Genomic DNA, 13,547 nt, shown 5'->3' on the forward strand with positions numbered 1-13,547 from the left:
TCCCCCGTGTCTCACTAAGCCATACTTGAGCTCCCCCCGTGTCTTACTAAGCCAGACTTAAGCTCCCCCGTGTCTCACTAAGCCATACTTGAGCTCCCCCCGTGTCTCACTAAACCAGACTTGAGCTCCCCGCGTGTCTCTAAAACCGGGCTTAAGGCGACCGCGGTTTTTGCGCGCGCGCCCGTCCCGGCCTGCGGCTCTGCCGCCGCCACCACCGCGTCCCGGTGCCTCACCGCGCAGCGTCTTCATGTGCTGCACCGCCATGCGCAGCACCGTGAGCTTGTCCAGCTTGCGCGACATGGCGCTGCACGTGGGCACCATGGACGCCAGCTCGTCGATGTAGCTGTTCATCTTGTCCCGCCGCCGCTTCTCGATCTGACTGTGAGCCTCCCTGGCGGGCACACAGCGCGAGCGAGCACGCGAGCACAGACACGCGCACGCAAGGGTCCACCGTGCAGCCTCAACTGGCTGTTGAGGGCAAGCGCCACCAGTGAGCAGCACACTGAAAGCGTGGTTGGAGCACGGCTGAGATTTGAAATCCCTAATTTTGATCGGATCATTGGGGTTTATTAGTAATAAATCGGCATTTTGCGACCCCCACTGCCACTGTGTAGCATATTATTATTACGTGCCAGGGCCTCTATGAGACGATAGGACGATCGTGCGAGTTCATAATTGGCAATAAGTAACGGCGAAGCGGTTATAAGCGACTCACAGAATTGTGCGCAGTTGCGTGTATACAGAGTTCACGACTTCCCTGAAGGCATCGACACCTTCAGCGAGCGCGATGCCGATCACACCACGCGGTTCGAACTCGACACCTCGACGTCGCCGCAAATGCGTCGTGGAATAAAAAAGCCGGGGACAAGTCCTAACAACTCCTTACTTACTAACAACTCCTCTATCATCTTTCATCGCTGGAGGGGTTGCCACTCTCCCTCTACCCTACCTGAAAATCGCGGCTCCGTCATTGAGTGGCTGCCAATGAACGAGCTCACCGATGGCTGGGGCACGGTTTCGTCGTCGTCCGTTCAATTTCGCCCCCTTCCTGAGCTCGACGCGAGTTTCCAGCGCTTCGACGAGCGGTCAACGCCCAGGACGAGGACGCTCGCCGTCCGCGCGCTGGCCACATTCGACGGCGAGCGCCTCTCTCGCCGTGCCGACTGCATCGAGAGGGCCGCCCGAGTCGAGTTTTCGGAAGTGGTTTCCGCCGCTCAACGCGGTGCCGACCGTCTCGCGACGCTGACCGGGGAAGCCGCGCTTCCAATCTGCAACGCCGCTCCGCGGGCCATCCATTTAGTCCGTACGCATGGAGGGGGGAGGGGGGTGGGTGTCTACTGACAATGTACGCATAGGAAACTGGGGGGGGTGGGGGCGTGAAGCCTCGATAATAATTTGTCTACATTGGCCTTAAAATGAGCCACAGTTCAGTTTCTTCAGCTGTCAGACAGCAAGTACTGCCGGGAGAGGTGGGACTGTGAGAGAGGTGTCACTCGCGTGCCACCGTGCCCCTCTGACTGCGAGCTATCACGCAGCTCAGCAAAATAAAGTGGCCAAGGTACGCAAACTGAATTATTTAATGCAGCCGGCGGTGGACTATCTGTTTGCTGAAACACGTTAATATTATTAATCCTTGCTCGTTTCTGCGTGGATTAAATATCGGCCGTTCTATAGGATTCGGGGGGCGAGGGGGGGGGGTGTAAAAAGTCCGCGTGCGTACAGGGAGGAGGGGGGGGGAGTGGTCAAGTTTTGACAGATTTTGTTTGCGTACTTACTCAATGGATGGTCCCCAAGGGGAGCGAAACGATTCGGCAGTAACCACTCCCAGGAGCGTTGCCTGCGTGTGGTTCACGTTTTCCCAGGAGATAAATGCGTCTCTACCCCCACCACCGCCACCTCCGCACAACGAGCTAGAGGTTACATCAGAATCGGAATATTTATTGAAACTGGAGGAATCCGATAAGCAGCAGTGACACGAGAGTCGTCCTTCTTACTTGGAGTATTTGTTTCTGCACTGCTGATCCGTGCCTTCCACTCTGAAAATAAAGTAAGCAAAACACGCGGCGTGAATACAAAAAGTAATAACTTGTCGCCGTCGTCAGCCACGATCAATCCGCTGCTGGATGGGGGGCCTCGGCAAGCCGCCGGCCAGTCACTCTCGCGATCCCGTCACTTATCAACGATCGTCAAAACAAAAATACGCCTAAAGCCACCTGCGCAAGGAGCTGATTGCATCGCTCCATCTCCAGTCCCATCCTATCGGTGCCCCGTGTCCTGTACGCGCAGAGTTACGTTTACCCTGCCAATGCACGTTTCTCTTGCCGTTTTATTATTACGTGTTATATATATGTTAAAAACTAATCTTTGGTTTGCTTGTAGTGCTCCGAGTACAGGAGGATTGTGGGAAGTGTATGAACCATGACAGCTGGACTCTTATTTACCACTAGCAGAGCAACAAATGGGTTCTCTACTCAAACTAATAAACGTGTATTTTAATTATTTTTAAATACATAAACGATAATACCGTTATATTATTTGGCTGCTATAAATTTCCACACGATAAGCCACTTCGTTGGGCTATCACTTGCGATAGGCAGGTCGCTTTTGAATGAGAGTTATGGCTCAGGAGGCATATACAGTGAGGGAAAAAAAGTATTTGATCCCCTGCTGATTTTGTACGTTTGCCCACTGACAAAGAAATGATCAGTCTACAATTTTAATGGTAGGTTTAATTGAACAGTGAGAGACAAAATAACAACAACAAAATCCAGAAAAACGCATGTCAAAAATGTTATAAATTGATTTGCATTTTAATAAGGGAAATAAGTATTTTACCCCTCTGAAAAACATGACTTAGTACTTGCTGGCAAAACCCTTGTTGGCAATCACAGAGGTCAGACGTTTCTCGTAGTTGGCCACCAGGTTTGCACACATCTCAGGAGGGATTCTGTCCCACTCCTCTTTGCAGATGTTGAAGAGTGAATCCACAACATTTACAGTTTGAGTACTCAAACTGTAAATGTTGTGGATTACTGTAAATGTTGTGGATTCACTCTTCAACACACCGGTGGGCTAAAGTAGTGAACTATTTGGTCTTTTGTCAACGTGACACTTTTTTGCTGATTGGCCGTGTCGGGTGGTGGAGGGTTACGACACATTTATAAATGACGCGATCTAACCGAAAAACCTTTATTGTGAATAATATTGGTCGCGAAAGCCTACGTGTTAAACTGAGTTCAGTTTTAGTTTGATGGCAGTGGCAGTACCAGCCTAATATGTGTGTGCACTTAACAGAGAGCACTTGTTAGCAAAATATTTAACACACTTGTCAACAACACCTACTTAATAAAAATAAAATTGACTCAACACACTCGACAAGTGTGTTGAGTTTATGTTTTCGTGTTAACTGGGCCGCATCAGCAACAGCGGCAGCGTCGCACAATAATTGACGCACGGTACCTGTCAATACTCTTTGGTTCTTTCGGTAAAGTCACGTAGGTTCTAAAATAAAAAAAATCACGACGTTTCGATCCAGCAGTGGAAACTGCTGAACCAGCGAGAGAGCTGCTACAACAACATACGTGGCGATGGGCAAGCAAGCGGGGTCCCTCCGATGCCTGCGTGACTTTACCGAAATAACCAAAGAGTATGATTTCCTGCAGTCACGAAAGCTTCAAATCAAGATTGGTACCTGTTGAGTTGGTCGTCTCTGTCCGTGTCCATGCAGTCCCTGCCAACAAGCCAAGTGTACACACAAATACAGAGATCCCCCGTATCGTATTAACAGACCGCAGGGGGCAAGTGCTGTTAGCGAGCGGCGCCTGTGAAGGCCGGCACGGGCACACGAAGGGGGTGGGTGGCCAACGCCACGCCCGGCCGCCTTTGTCTCCCTAGTGGCGATATTATTTTTTCACACACCGCACAAGGTACTCGTTTTGAGTCCGAGTCGACCTCGGAGAGGCCCCCAGCACCGCTTCAGATAATCGCCGCCGGGTGTTGGCCGCGAGCGGGAATCGAACTCGGCACGCCGGGTTCGTTCGCGCAGCGCGCTGACCGCTGCCCCGCCGCTCCCCGACACGCGCGCGTCCTCATGTTGGGGTGCGAGTGAGCGCGCTGAGTGGCGAGAGGCTTCGACGACACTCGTGCACATGATGATAACGTCGACCCTGCAGCACTGAGCCGCCAACCCACCGACGCAACGGCGTTCGCTCCTCGCTCTCGTTGAGACAGAGAGAGAGAGCGAGAGGATCGGAACCACGGATGGACGGAGAAGGCAGCGGCCACACGGCGAGCTGGCAATTACCCAAGCTCTGCAATCCTCTGCGTATTAAGATGTTTTCAGCCAATTGACGAGCGTTTATACGTGGCGGGGGTGGGGGGGGGGATCCAGAGTGTCTGGAGAAACCCCACGGTGTGTGCGAGGGGGCACTACCATATCCCATCCACGCAGACGGCGGCGAGTCAAGAGTTTACCGCACGGCCTTCCGATACGGCTCGTCCTCGACGCCCGCGGGAAGGGATTCTCACGACATCTGCGCGAGGATAACTCCGCCGCCGCCGCCGACGACGACGACGAGTGGGAGGAGGAGGAAGAGAGAGGTGAGTGTGTGGCGAGCGGTGATAGTGGTGAGAAGGGAACTACTCACTCGAATGAAAAGCCATCCAGGCTGAGGGCGACGTGAGAAGGGGAGACAAGAGACAGGGCGTTTCATTCGTTACGACGCGAACAATGTCGGGACGGCGCGCTCTCGTGCTCAAACGGACCGTTTTTTTTGTCTTCTTTCACGGAGAAAATATAAATCCACTGGCATCACGGCGCGTTTCATCCGTCTCTCGATGTGTCCTCGGGAGAGTCCTGTCGCCTCCGGACGCGGTGTCCAGTTTTCTCACCCTACCGCGGTTACTAATCCGCCAAAGCCTCGCCGGGTCAAAGGAGGAGCGTTATTATTAGTATTATTATTCGGGAGGGTCACCGCTACATTGGAATGTTTGGCCAATTTGATTCACGTGCCAGTGGATAGCGCCGCCTCGCACGGATGGACTAAAGAATCCAGTGCTGCGCCGCCACCTCCTGGCCACCTCGAGCTACTGACCAACTGCGGGAATTGAACCGTTGCCGTGGTCTCCGGGTAAATCAGAAACACTTCCAACCCCCCACCCTTCCCGCCCCACCGTATTTCAAAGCAAACGTTGTGGGTGCGTCTCAAAATTTCGGAGGCAACAGCCACGCACACACCTGCGCAGCGGAGAGCAGCTGCGAACGCCAGCGCCACGTAGCACAATTTCAGAGCTGTTATACAGAGCTGTTATAACCGGTCACCGCTGCAAAACCGGTAACCGTTTGCCGAATCGGCAAAAATGACACCGGCGGAATCGGTTACACCGGGATGCAGCCGAGGTAATTTGGGTAACAAGTTAATCGGTGATCCACCCGCCGTGCCTGGACACGGGAGTGAAGCGGTCTCCTCTGGATGACCAGTGAGTCTTCATGCCGGGGCGCCACGGTGGCGAGAGGTTAACCACCTCGTGGGTTCGATCCCGACCCTGCCGCTGCCTGCCGCTGCATATGTGGAGTTTGTGTGTGCCTCTTTCTCTCCACGTGGTAGCGTGGTTTTTTTCTCCGGGTCCTCCGGTTTATCCCTCGGCATTCAGGATCGTCAATTGTTTTGAGCATTTTGCGGCTATGAATTTCCACGTGACGATAAGCCTGGTCGCTTCTGAAAAAGAGCAACATAGCTCAGTGGGCATTACCTGGTTGGAAAAAAAACAGATTTCCCAAAAAATAGTTTAGTTTAGTATATCGGTGAAGAATAATCGTGTGTCCGAAGCCTGACTTAGCGTGTTTTTGTTTTATGCGGGCCGTGTGATCCCACGCTCCTCTCCCCTCTATTACCCCGGATGATCGAGAGCTGATTGTGCGTCGGAAATGTATCTTCGAGGCATTGTTCGCCAATGACATTTCGGTAATTTTAAGGGGGGGGGAGGCAATTCCGTGTAGGCGCTGAGCTCGGTCATTTGTGTGGCTTCAAGAAAGCCCCTTTTATATTTCCGCAATAATATCTAGGTCACAGCGCCGTGTGGGTGTTTATATATTTATATATAATATAATTCATTATTACTTTTCTTTGTATTACTCCATTGACGCCGCTGTATTCATGTCCTCATTGTTTGTTTTAAAGACCTTCTCGCACAATGCCTTTCATCTATTTCAATGCCACGTGTGACGCACACATTACGTGACACCGAAATGTATATTTTTTTAATAAGCCGGCTTCCCGGTCATTTAAATGTAGGACACCATCCGATTTCAATGTCGCGTGAAATAGCCGAATTAAATGACCGATTTCAACTAAACTAAAACTTTACTATTTTTTTTCATTTTACCAGGTTAGGCCCACTGAGTTACGTAGCTGTTTTTTTTTTTTAAGAAGCGACCTGGCCACAAATGATAGCCCAACGAAGTGGCTCATCATCGTGTGGACATTTATAGCGGCCAAATGCTCTGAACGCGTGTTGATTCCAAACGTGGAGGGGAAAACCGGAGAGAAAATCCACGCGGCAACGGGCCGAGGAACACGCCAACAGAAGCGACCTCGCCGTCACAAATGATAGCTCAATGGGCGTGGCTCATCGTCGTCGTGCGGAGATTTATAGCAATTCACAGTGGCAGCCAAATGCTCCTAAGCGCGCGATGTCGCGTCGTAAATGTGGAGGGGAAAACCCGGAGGACCCGGAGAAAAATCCACCGGCCCTGAGGGTCAGGGATCGAACCCACGTGACCTCCCACGTGCCAGGCGCCGTTTGTTTTTTGTTTCGCCGTCTCCGTTTCGTTGCCCCTCGGACGCCGGCGATGACGAGCCACCACCTAGCCACTGCCGGACCAAGGATTTCCTCGACGCGCGCAGCGATCCGTCCGGGCGCCTGCCCGGCCACGCGCGCCGGAACGGGATTTACGTTGCTTCGTCTCCCTCGGCGGGCGTTCGCTCTGGTGGCGTTCGCTCTGGTGGCGTGCCTTTCCCCTCCTTTGCCTCTCACTCCGTCGGCAGCCTCGACCGTCGGCTCTGCCTTCCCCGCCTTCCGACAGCAGGGAAGCCACCAGGAGCCACGCACTTTTATATCGTCCGGATTGAAAACTCATTTCAGTTAGGACTTCTGTTTGTGTTTGGTTGGCTACGTACGCTGCGAAGGAAGTTCAACGTACAACAAGGCGGCGTCAGCCGTCTCTCTCTCACCTCTCTCACCTCTCTCCCGTCTCTCACCTCTCTCTCCACTCTCCCCTCTCTCCCCTCTCTCACCTCTCTCCCCTCTCTCACCACGCTCCCCTTGCTCCCCTCTCTCCCCTCTCTCACCTCTCTCCCCTCTCTCCCCTCTCTCTCCACACTCACCTCTCTCTCCACTCTCTCCACTCTCCCCTCTCTCTCCACTCTCCCCCCTCTCTCCACTCTCCCCTCTCTCTCCACTCTCTCCACTCTCCCCTCTCTCCCCTCTCTCACCTCTCTCACCTCTCTCACCTCTCTCCCCTCTCTCCACTCTCTCCCCTCTCTCCCCTCTCTCACCTCTCTCACCCCTCTCCCCTCTCTCCTCTCTCTCCACTCTCCCCCCTCTCTCCACTCTCCCCTCTCTCTCCACTCTCTCCACTCTCCCCTCTCTCCCCTCTCTCACCTCTCTCACCTCTCTCCCCTCTCTCCACTCTCTCCCCTCTCTCCCCTCTCTCACCTCTCTCCCCTCTCTCCCCTCTCTCTCCACTCTCACCTCTCTCTCCACTCTCTCCACCATCCCCTCTCTCTCCACTCTCCCCCCTCCCCCCTCTCTCCACTCTCCCCTCTCTCTCCACTCTCACCTCTCTCACCCCTCTCCCCTCTCTCCCCTCTCTCACCTCTCTCACCTCCCTCACCTCTCTCCCCTCTCTCACCTCTCTCCCCTCTCTTTTATATAAAACTTTCATTTTTTTTGGGCGGGGCAACCTTCACAGTGACGACACACACACACAAAATCGACTTCAATATTTTACGCTAATGCCCCGTGAGTTGCGACGTTTCAAACCACGAGGTACTCTTGATGCACAATATTAATTTGTTCGCATTTGTAGGGACGCCCATCCTTTATGCCCGTGTACGCACGGGCGCACGAACCGCCGTGAACCTGCGGCGTTGTTCGCGTTGCTTAATTTTACGACTGTGAATCGGTTTTTTTTTGGGAAAGTAATTTCCCACAGCGAACTTAAGTCTTTCTGATGTCTTCTGTCACGCGGTTGTCTCTGCTCTGATTTCTATTTGAATGTCTCTGATTTGGTTTCTGCTCGGTTGTGTTTTGCTAAAAAAAAAAACTCATTTGTTTCACTGTTGCGCTTAAGTAATTTTTGTTCACGTCATAGCTTTTGTCGGTTTGGTGAAACGAGCCGATCCTCGTCTCTTGAGTTCTCTCACACTCGGTTAACCCAAACAAAGACAGCTTGCGCGCTGCTCTGGAGGACACTACACCGCACATACGGAAGCGTGGCCCAGCGCGCTACCACTTGCGCCTCGCAGCAAGAAATCTCCTGGGTTCGATTCCTGACCCGGGCACCTATCTGTGTGGACTTTATACAGTCTCGCGCTATTTCCCCATGGCTTTCTCCCGTCTCCTCCCATCGCAACAAAAAAAAAAACGCAACCAAACAACACGGCCGGTGTCGGCCAAACATCCCAATGCTGCAAAAAATAACCTGGAACAAAAAAAAATCCGCTCAATCCTGATATCACACACAGCAGCGGCAACGACATCACCGCCCCGAACACGGCGAGTACCCTCCTGAAAATGAGTCTTGGAACGACAATCACGACGGCGGTAATAACAACGACGCGGCGTGCGCGCTCTCGCGCGGGCACCGTCTCGCGTACTCGTAGTCGGGGGAGCTGCCGCGCCGCTTGCGGTTGAAGTCGAGGGCGGCGCTGCTGAGCGTGCGGGGCATCAGCCCCGAGGAGCCAGGCGCCAGGAACTCGCTCATCGTCGAGCTGATGTCCATGCGCTGGTCCGCCATCGCTTCATCTGCACGCGGCAATACAGTACGACGTGCACAGGGGACCACGGGCACCAGGGTGGCCTCAGAGATACCGGTGCCGGAACAATGCCACCTCAATGTCTCTACACCGTGCTTTAGACACGCCAGTACCAGGACAATGCCATTTCAATGTCTGTTCATCGTGCTTCGGACAGCTTCAGAGGGACACACGAACATTAGGACAAAGCCATCTCAGCGTTTCTCTTGACCCGGTTACCGATTCGAAAGTCAAGAGCATCGACAATAGAATCCACGCGTGCGCGTGGTGCAGACGCGGCCCAAAAGTCAGAAAATCAAGAAATCACATAGGGTTATTTACATAAGTTTTTTTAGCAAATGTTCAAACTGACTTCCATTGACATTTCATGCGTGAATTATCTTTGGAAACGAATGTAGGACTTTTCTAAAGATTACCGCTGTGTAATCTTTGAGCATTCATCAATTGTGTTTTGAAGCCTTAATCATTTCGGGATTCTTGGTCGAGTTTTGTTAACAAGGGATTTGAGGTGACCCCCCATAGGAAGACAAATAACCATACAGTGAGGGAAAAAAGTATTTGATCCCTTGCTGATTTTGTACGTTTGCCCACTGACAAAGAAATTATCAGTCATAATTTTAATGGTAGGTTTATTTGAACAGTGAGAGACAGAATAACAACAAAAAATCTCAGAAAAACGCATGTCAAAAATGTTATAAATTGATTTGCATTTTAATGAGGGAAATAAGTATTTGACCCCTCTGCAAAACATGACTTAGTACTTGGTGGCAAAACCCTTGTTGGCAATCACAGAGGTCAGACGTTTCTTGTAGTTGGCCACCAGGTTTGCACACATCTCAGGAGGGATTTTGTCCCACTCCTCTTTGCCGTGTGTTTTGGGTCATTGTCATGCTGGAATACCCATCCACAACCCATTTTCAATGCCCTGGCTGAGGGAAGGAGGTTCTCACCCAAGATTTGACGGTACATGGCCCCGTCCATCGTCCCTTTGATGCGGTGAAGTTGTCCTGTCCCCTTAGCAGAAAAACACCCCCAAAGCATAATGTTTCCACCTCCATGTTTGACGGTGGGGATGGTGTTCTTGGGGTCATATGCAGCATTCCTCCTCCTCCAAACACGGCGAGTTGAGTTGATGCCAAAGAGCTCCATTTTGGTCTCATCTGACCACAACACTTTCACCCAGTTGTCCTCAGAATCATTCAGATGTTCATTGGCAAACTTCAGACGGGCATGTATATGTGCTTTCTTGAGCAGGGGGACCTTGCGGGCGCTGCAGAATTTCAGTCCTTCACGGCGTAGTGTGTTACCAATTGTTTTCTTGGTGACTATGGTCCCAGTTGCCTTGAGATCGTTGACAAGATCCTCCCGTGTAGTTCTGGGCTGATTCCTCACCGTTCTCATGATCATTGCAACTCCACGAGGTGAGATCTTGCATGGAGCCCCAGGCCGAGGGAGATTGACAGTTCTTTTGTGTTTCTTCCATTTGCGAATAATCGCACCAACTGTTGTCACCTTCTCACCAAGCTGTTTGGCAATGGTCTTGTAGCCCATTCCAGCCTTGTGTAGGACAACTACAAGAAACGTCTGACCTCTGTGATTGCCAACAAGGGTTTTGCCACCAAATACTAAGTCATGTTTTGCAGAGGGGTCAAATACTTATTTCCCTCGTTAAAATGCAAATCAATTCATAACATTTTTGACATGCGTTTTTCTGGATTTTCTTGTTGTTATTCTGTCTCTCACTGTTCAAATATACCTACCATTAAAATTATAGACTGATCATTTCTTTGTCAGTAGGCAAACGTACAAAATCAGCAGGGGATCAAATACTTTTTTCCCTCACTGTAGATATATTAATACTGATAATATATACAATGTTAACTTAAAGAATAAACCATTAAATTGTGTAATGCCAGTGTTAACATGAATGATATAACCATATGCGTTCTGACTTTTGGGCCACCCTGCATATATTTTTTCATTTTAAAGCCACACTGTTATTCACGAATTTGTTGAGTTGTTGCTGTTATTGTTATTACTTGTCCAAGTGCCCCACTGACAACGCAGCATCAGCATCACCAAATTGTTGGTTTAATGTTGGCGGCACGTGGAACGCCGCTGCCTCTTTGTAAACGGCGGTGACCTCCCGTTACGTGAAGACGTTAAAGTGCGCTGACTATTTACATACAATTAAAGTTGCACGAATCCAGGCTAAATCTGCTCAACTATTCAATACGGCGTCAAGCAAAGGCCAAGTAAAGAATTCAAATTGCCGCTCTGGGAAAATTGTAAATGCACAAGAGTTATTATGTAATTCCTGGAAAGGAAGTGTCTCGACTGTTCAGCTAGCAAGAGGCAACGGGCGAAGATATGTTACGTAACAAAATAAATGTCATTCATAATAGAGTTTTTTTTTGTGGTTAGATCGCGTAAATAAATAAATAAATGTGCCGTTAAAACCCGCCACCACCCGACACAGCCAACTAGTAAGGGTTGTCACGTGAACAGAACGTGGCCAATTCCTAACTAGTACAGCATCACCGGTGTGTTGGCATTAATTACTGGCGAAACGTCGTGCTCAGATTGTTAATGTTGTGGCTTGGCTCTTCAACACACCGGTGATGCTGTACTAGTGACGAATCTGGCCACGTTCTGTTTACGTGACAACCCCTTACTAGTTGGCTGTGTCGGGTGGTGGCGGCTTTTAACGACACAACATTTATATATTTACGCGCTCTAACCCCCCCCCCCCAAAAAAAACTCTGTGATGGGTGACATTGCTCGTGAAAGCCTACGCGTTAAACCAAAAATAAATATGCTTCAAACGGAAGAAAAAAGAACCCACCGACGAGATGAAACTGCCCTTAAAACAATAAACCGCACGCCAAAAACCACCCTCGAGGGCCAGTTCCCGACCACGTGCGTGACGATGATCGCGGTCGAACTGTTACGAAGAAAAAAAAAATCGAACCAAATCAAAATCGCCGTTGAGACCGCCGAAACTAAAAATGTAAAAAAAAAATGTTTTTTTAAAGAAAAAGCACATTTGCACAAACCTTCGTGAAACGAGTCGGGGATGAACGCCGGCTGCGTCGCGAAGGACATCGCGTGCGTGCGTGCGCGCGCGCGCGTTACCGCAACCACCTTCGCAGCCAAAGCCACCGCGTTCTCCTCTCCGTCGGCCGCTGTTAAATGCCCGCCCCGCAAGCGGCAGCAACGGCGGCCACTGCTCGGTTTGGGTGGGTGGATGGGGAGGTTGTGGAGTTGTATTTTTTTTTTATAGCCGGAGCGAAAACAAGGAGCGAGTTTGCGCGCCGATGATGCCAATAGGGCGCGTGCTATGTGCCGTGACGCACGACCCTACGGGTAAAATTAGACGCGCAAAGCAGCGAGAGAGAGAGAGGGAGCGAGAGAGGGATCGAGCGAGCGAGCGAGAGACGGGAGAGTGGGTTGCGGTGGGGGTGTGCAGGCTGGGTTGGGAGGGAGGCGCTCGCCGACTAGCAGGGATGGATTTGACCTACTTGTATGTGGGGCAGGGCTTAACGTGTCAACACTTCACTGTGCTGGTGGCAGTAGCAGTGGGACCGGCGCGCGGAGCGAGGAATCGGCGACGGTTTAAAGGCCCCCCCCCCCCCATCGCAGGAGTTCGTCCACGCGTTCACCGCAGGCACCCTCGCGGCACCGATGCGTCTGCAATTAGCCCAACGTGAGGCTTTTTCATCGTCGGCTGCGTCGTCATCGCGCCCTTTCAGACGCGCTTCTGTGGCCCTCAGGTATCTCTGAAGCACGGTGTAGAGAATTTGAGATGGCATTGTCCTGGTGCTGGTATCTCTGAAGCACGGTGTAGAGACATTGAAACGGTATTGTTCTGGTGCTGGTATCTCTGAAGCACGGTGTAGAGACATTGAGATGGCATTGTTCTGGTGCTTGTATCTCTGAATCACGGTGTAGAGACATTGAGATGGCATTGTCATGGTGCTGGTATCTCTGAAGCACGGTGTAGAGACATTGAGATGGCATTGTCATGGTGCTGGTATCTCTGAAGCACGGTGTAGAGATATTGAGATGGCATTGTCATAGTGCTTGTATCTCTGAATCACGGTGTAGAGACATTGAGATGGCATTGTCATGGTGCTGGTATCTCTGAAGCACGGTGTAGAAATATTGAGATGGCATTGTCCTGGTGCTGGTATCTCTGAAGCACGGTGTAGAGACATTGAGATGGCATTGTCCTGGTGCTGGTATCTCTGAAACACGGTGTAGAGACATTGAGGTGGCATTGTTCTGGTACTGGTATCTCTGAAGCACGGTGTAGAGACATTGAGATGGTATTGTCCTGGTGCTGGTATCTCTGAAGCACGGTGTAGAGACATTGAGATGGTATTGTTCTGGTGCTGGTATCTCTGAAGCACGGTGTAGAGACATTGAGATGGCATTGTCCTGGTGCTGGTATCTCTGAAGCATGGTGTAGAGACATTGAGGTGGCATTGTTCTGGTACTGGAATCTCT

The 13,547-nt window shown here is 51.1% G+C and overlaps 1 protein-coding gene across 5 annotated transcripts in view; it reads right to left on the reverse strand.

Annotated features, from left to right (window-relative positions):
• The window catches only part of BMAL1 (basic helix-loop-helix ARNT like 1), a 51,310-nt gene that overhangs the window by 22,117 nt on the left and 15,646 nt on the right, over positions 1-13,547 (reverse strand). For 2 of the 5 annotated variants that reach the window (XM_032958033.2, XM_032958031.2), the window contains 5 exons: positions 8,880-9,027; positions 4,647-4,667; positions 3,692-3,730; positions 1,995-2,036; positions 234-391 (listed from right to left, as the gene is read on the reverse strand). In XM_032958033.2, the coding sequence (XP_032813924.2) occupies positions 234-391; positions 1,995-2,036; positions 3,692-3,730; positions 4,647-4,667; positions 8,880-9,019 (400 nt within the window). In that variant the 5' untranslated portion in view covers positions 9,020-9,027. Of the gene's footprint in view, positions 1-233; positions 392-1,994; positions 2,037-3,691; positions 3,731-4,646; positions 4,668-8,879; positions 9,028-12,094; positions 13,060-13,547 lie in introns of those variants that run through there. The other 3 variants (XM_032958030.2, XM_032958032.2, XM_032958034.2) reach the window with 3 other exon arrangements.

The sequence above is a fragment of the Petromyzon marinus genome, chromosome 21 (genome assembly GCF_048934315.1).
Source record: "Petromyzon marinus isolate PM22_M1 ecotype Great Lakes invasive population chromosome 21, UKy_Petmar_22M1.pri1.0, whole genome shotgun sequence".
NCBI lineage: Eukaryota > Metazoa > Chordata > Hyperoartia > Petromyzontiformes > Petromyzontidae > Petromyzon > Petromyzon marinus.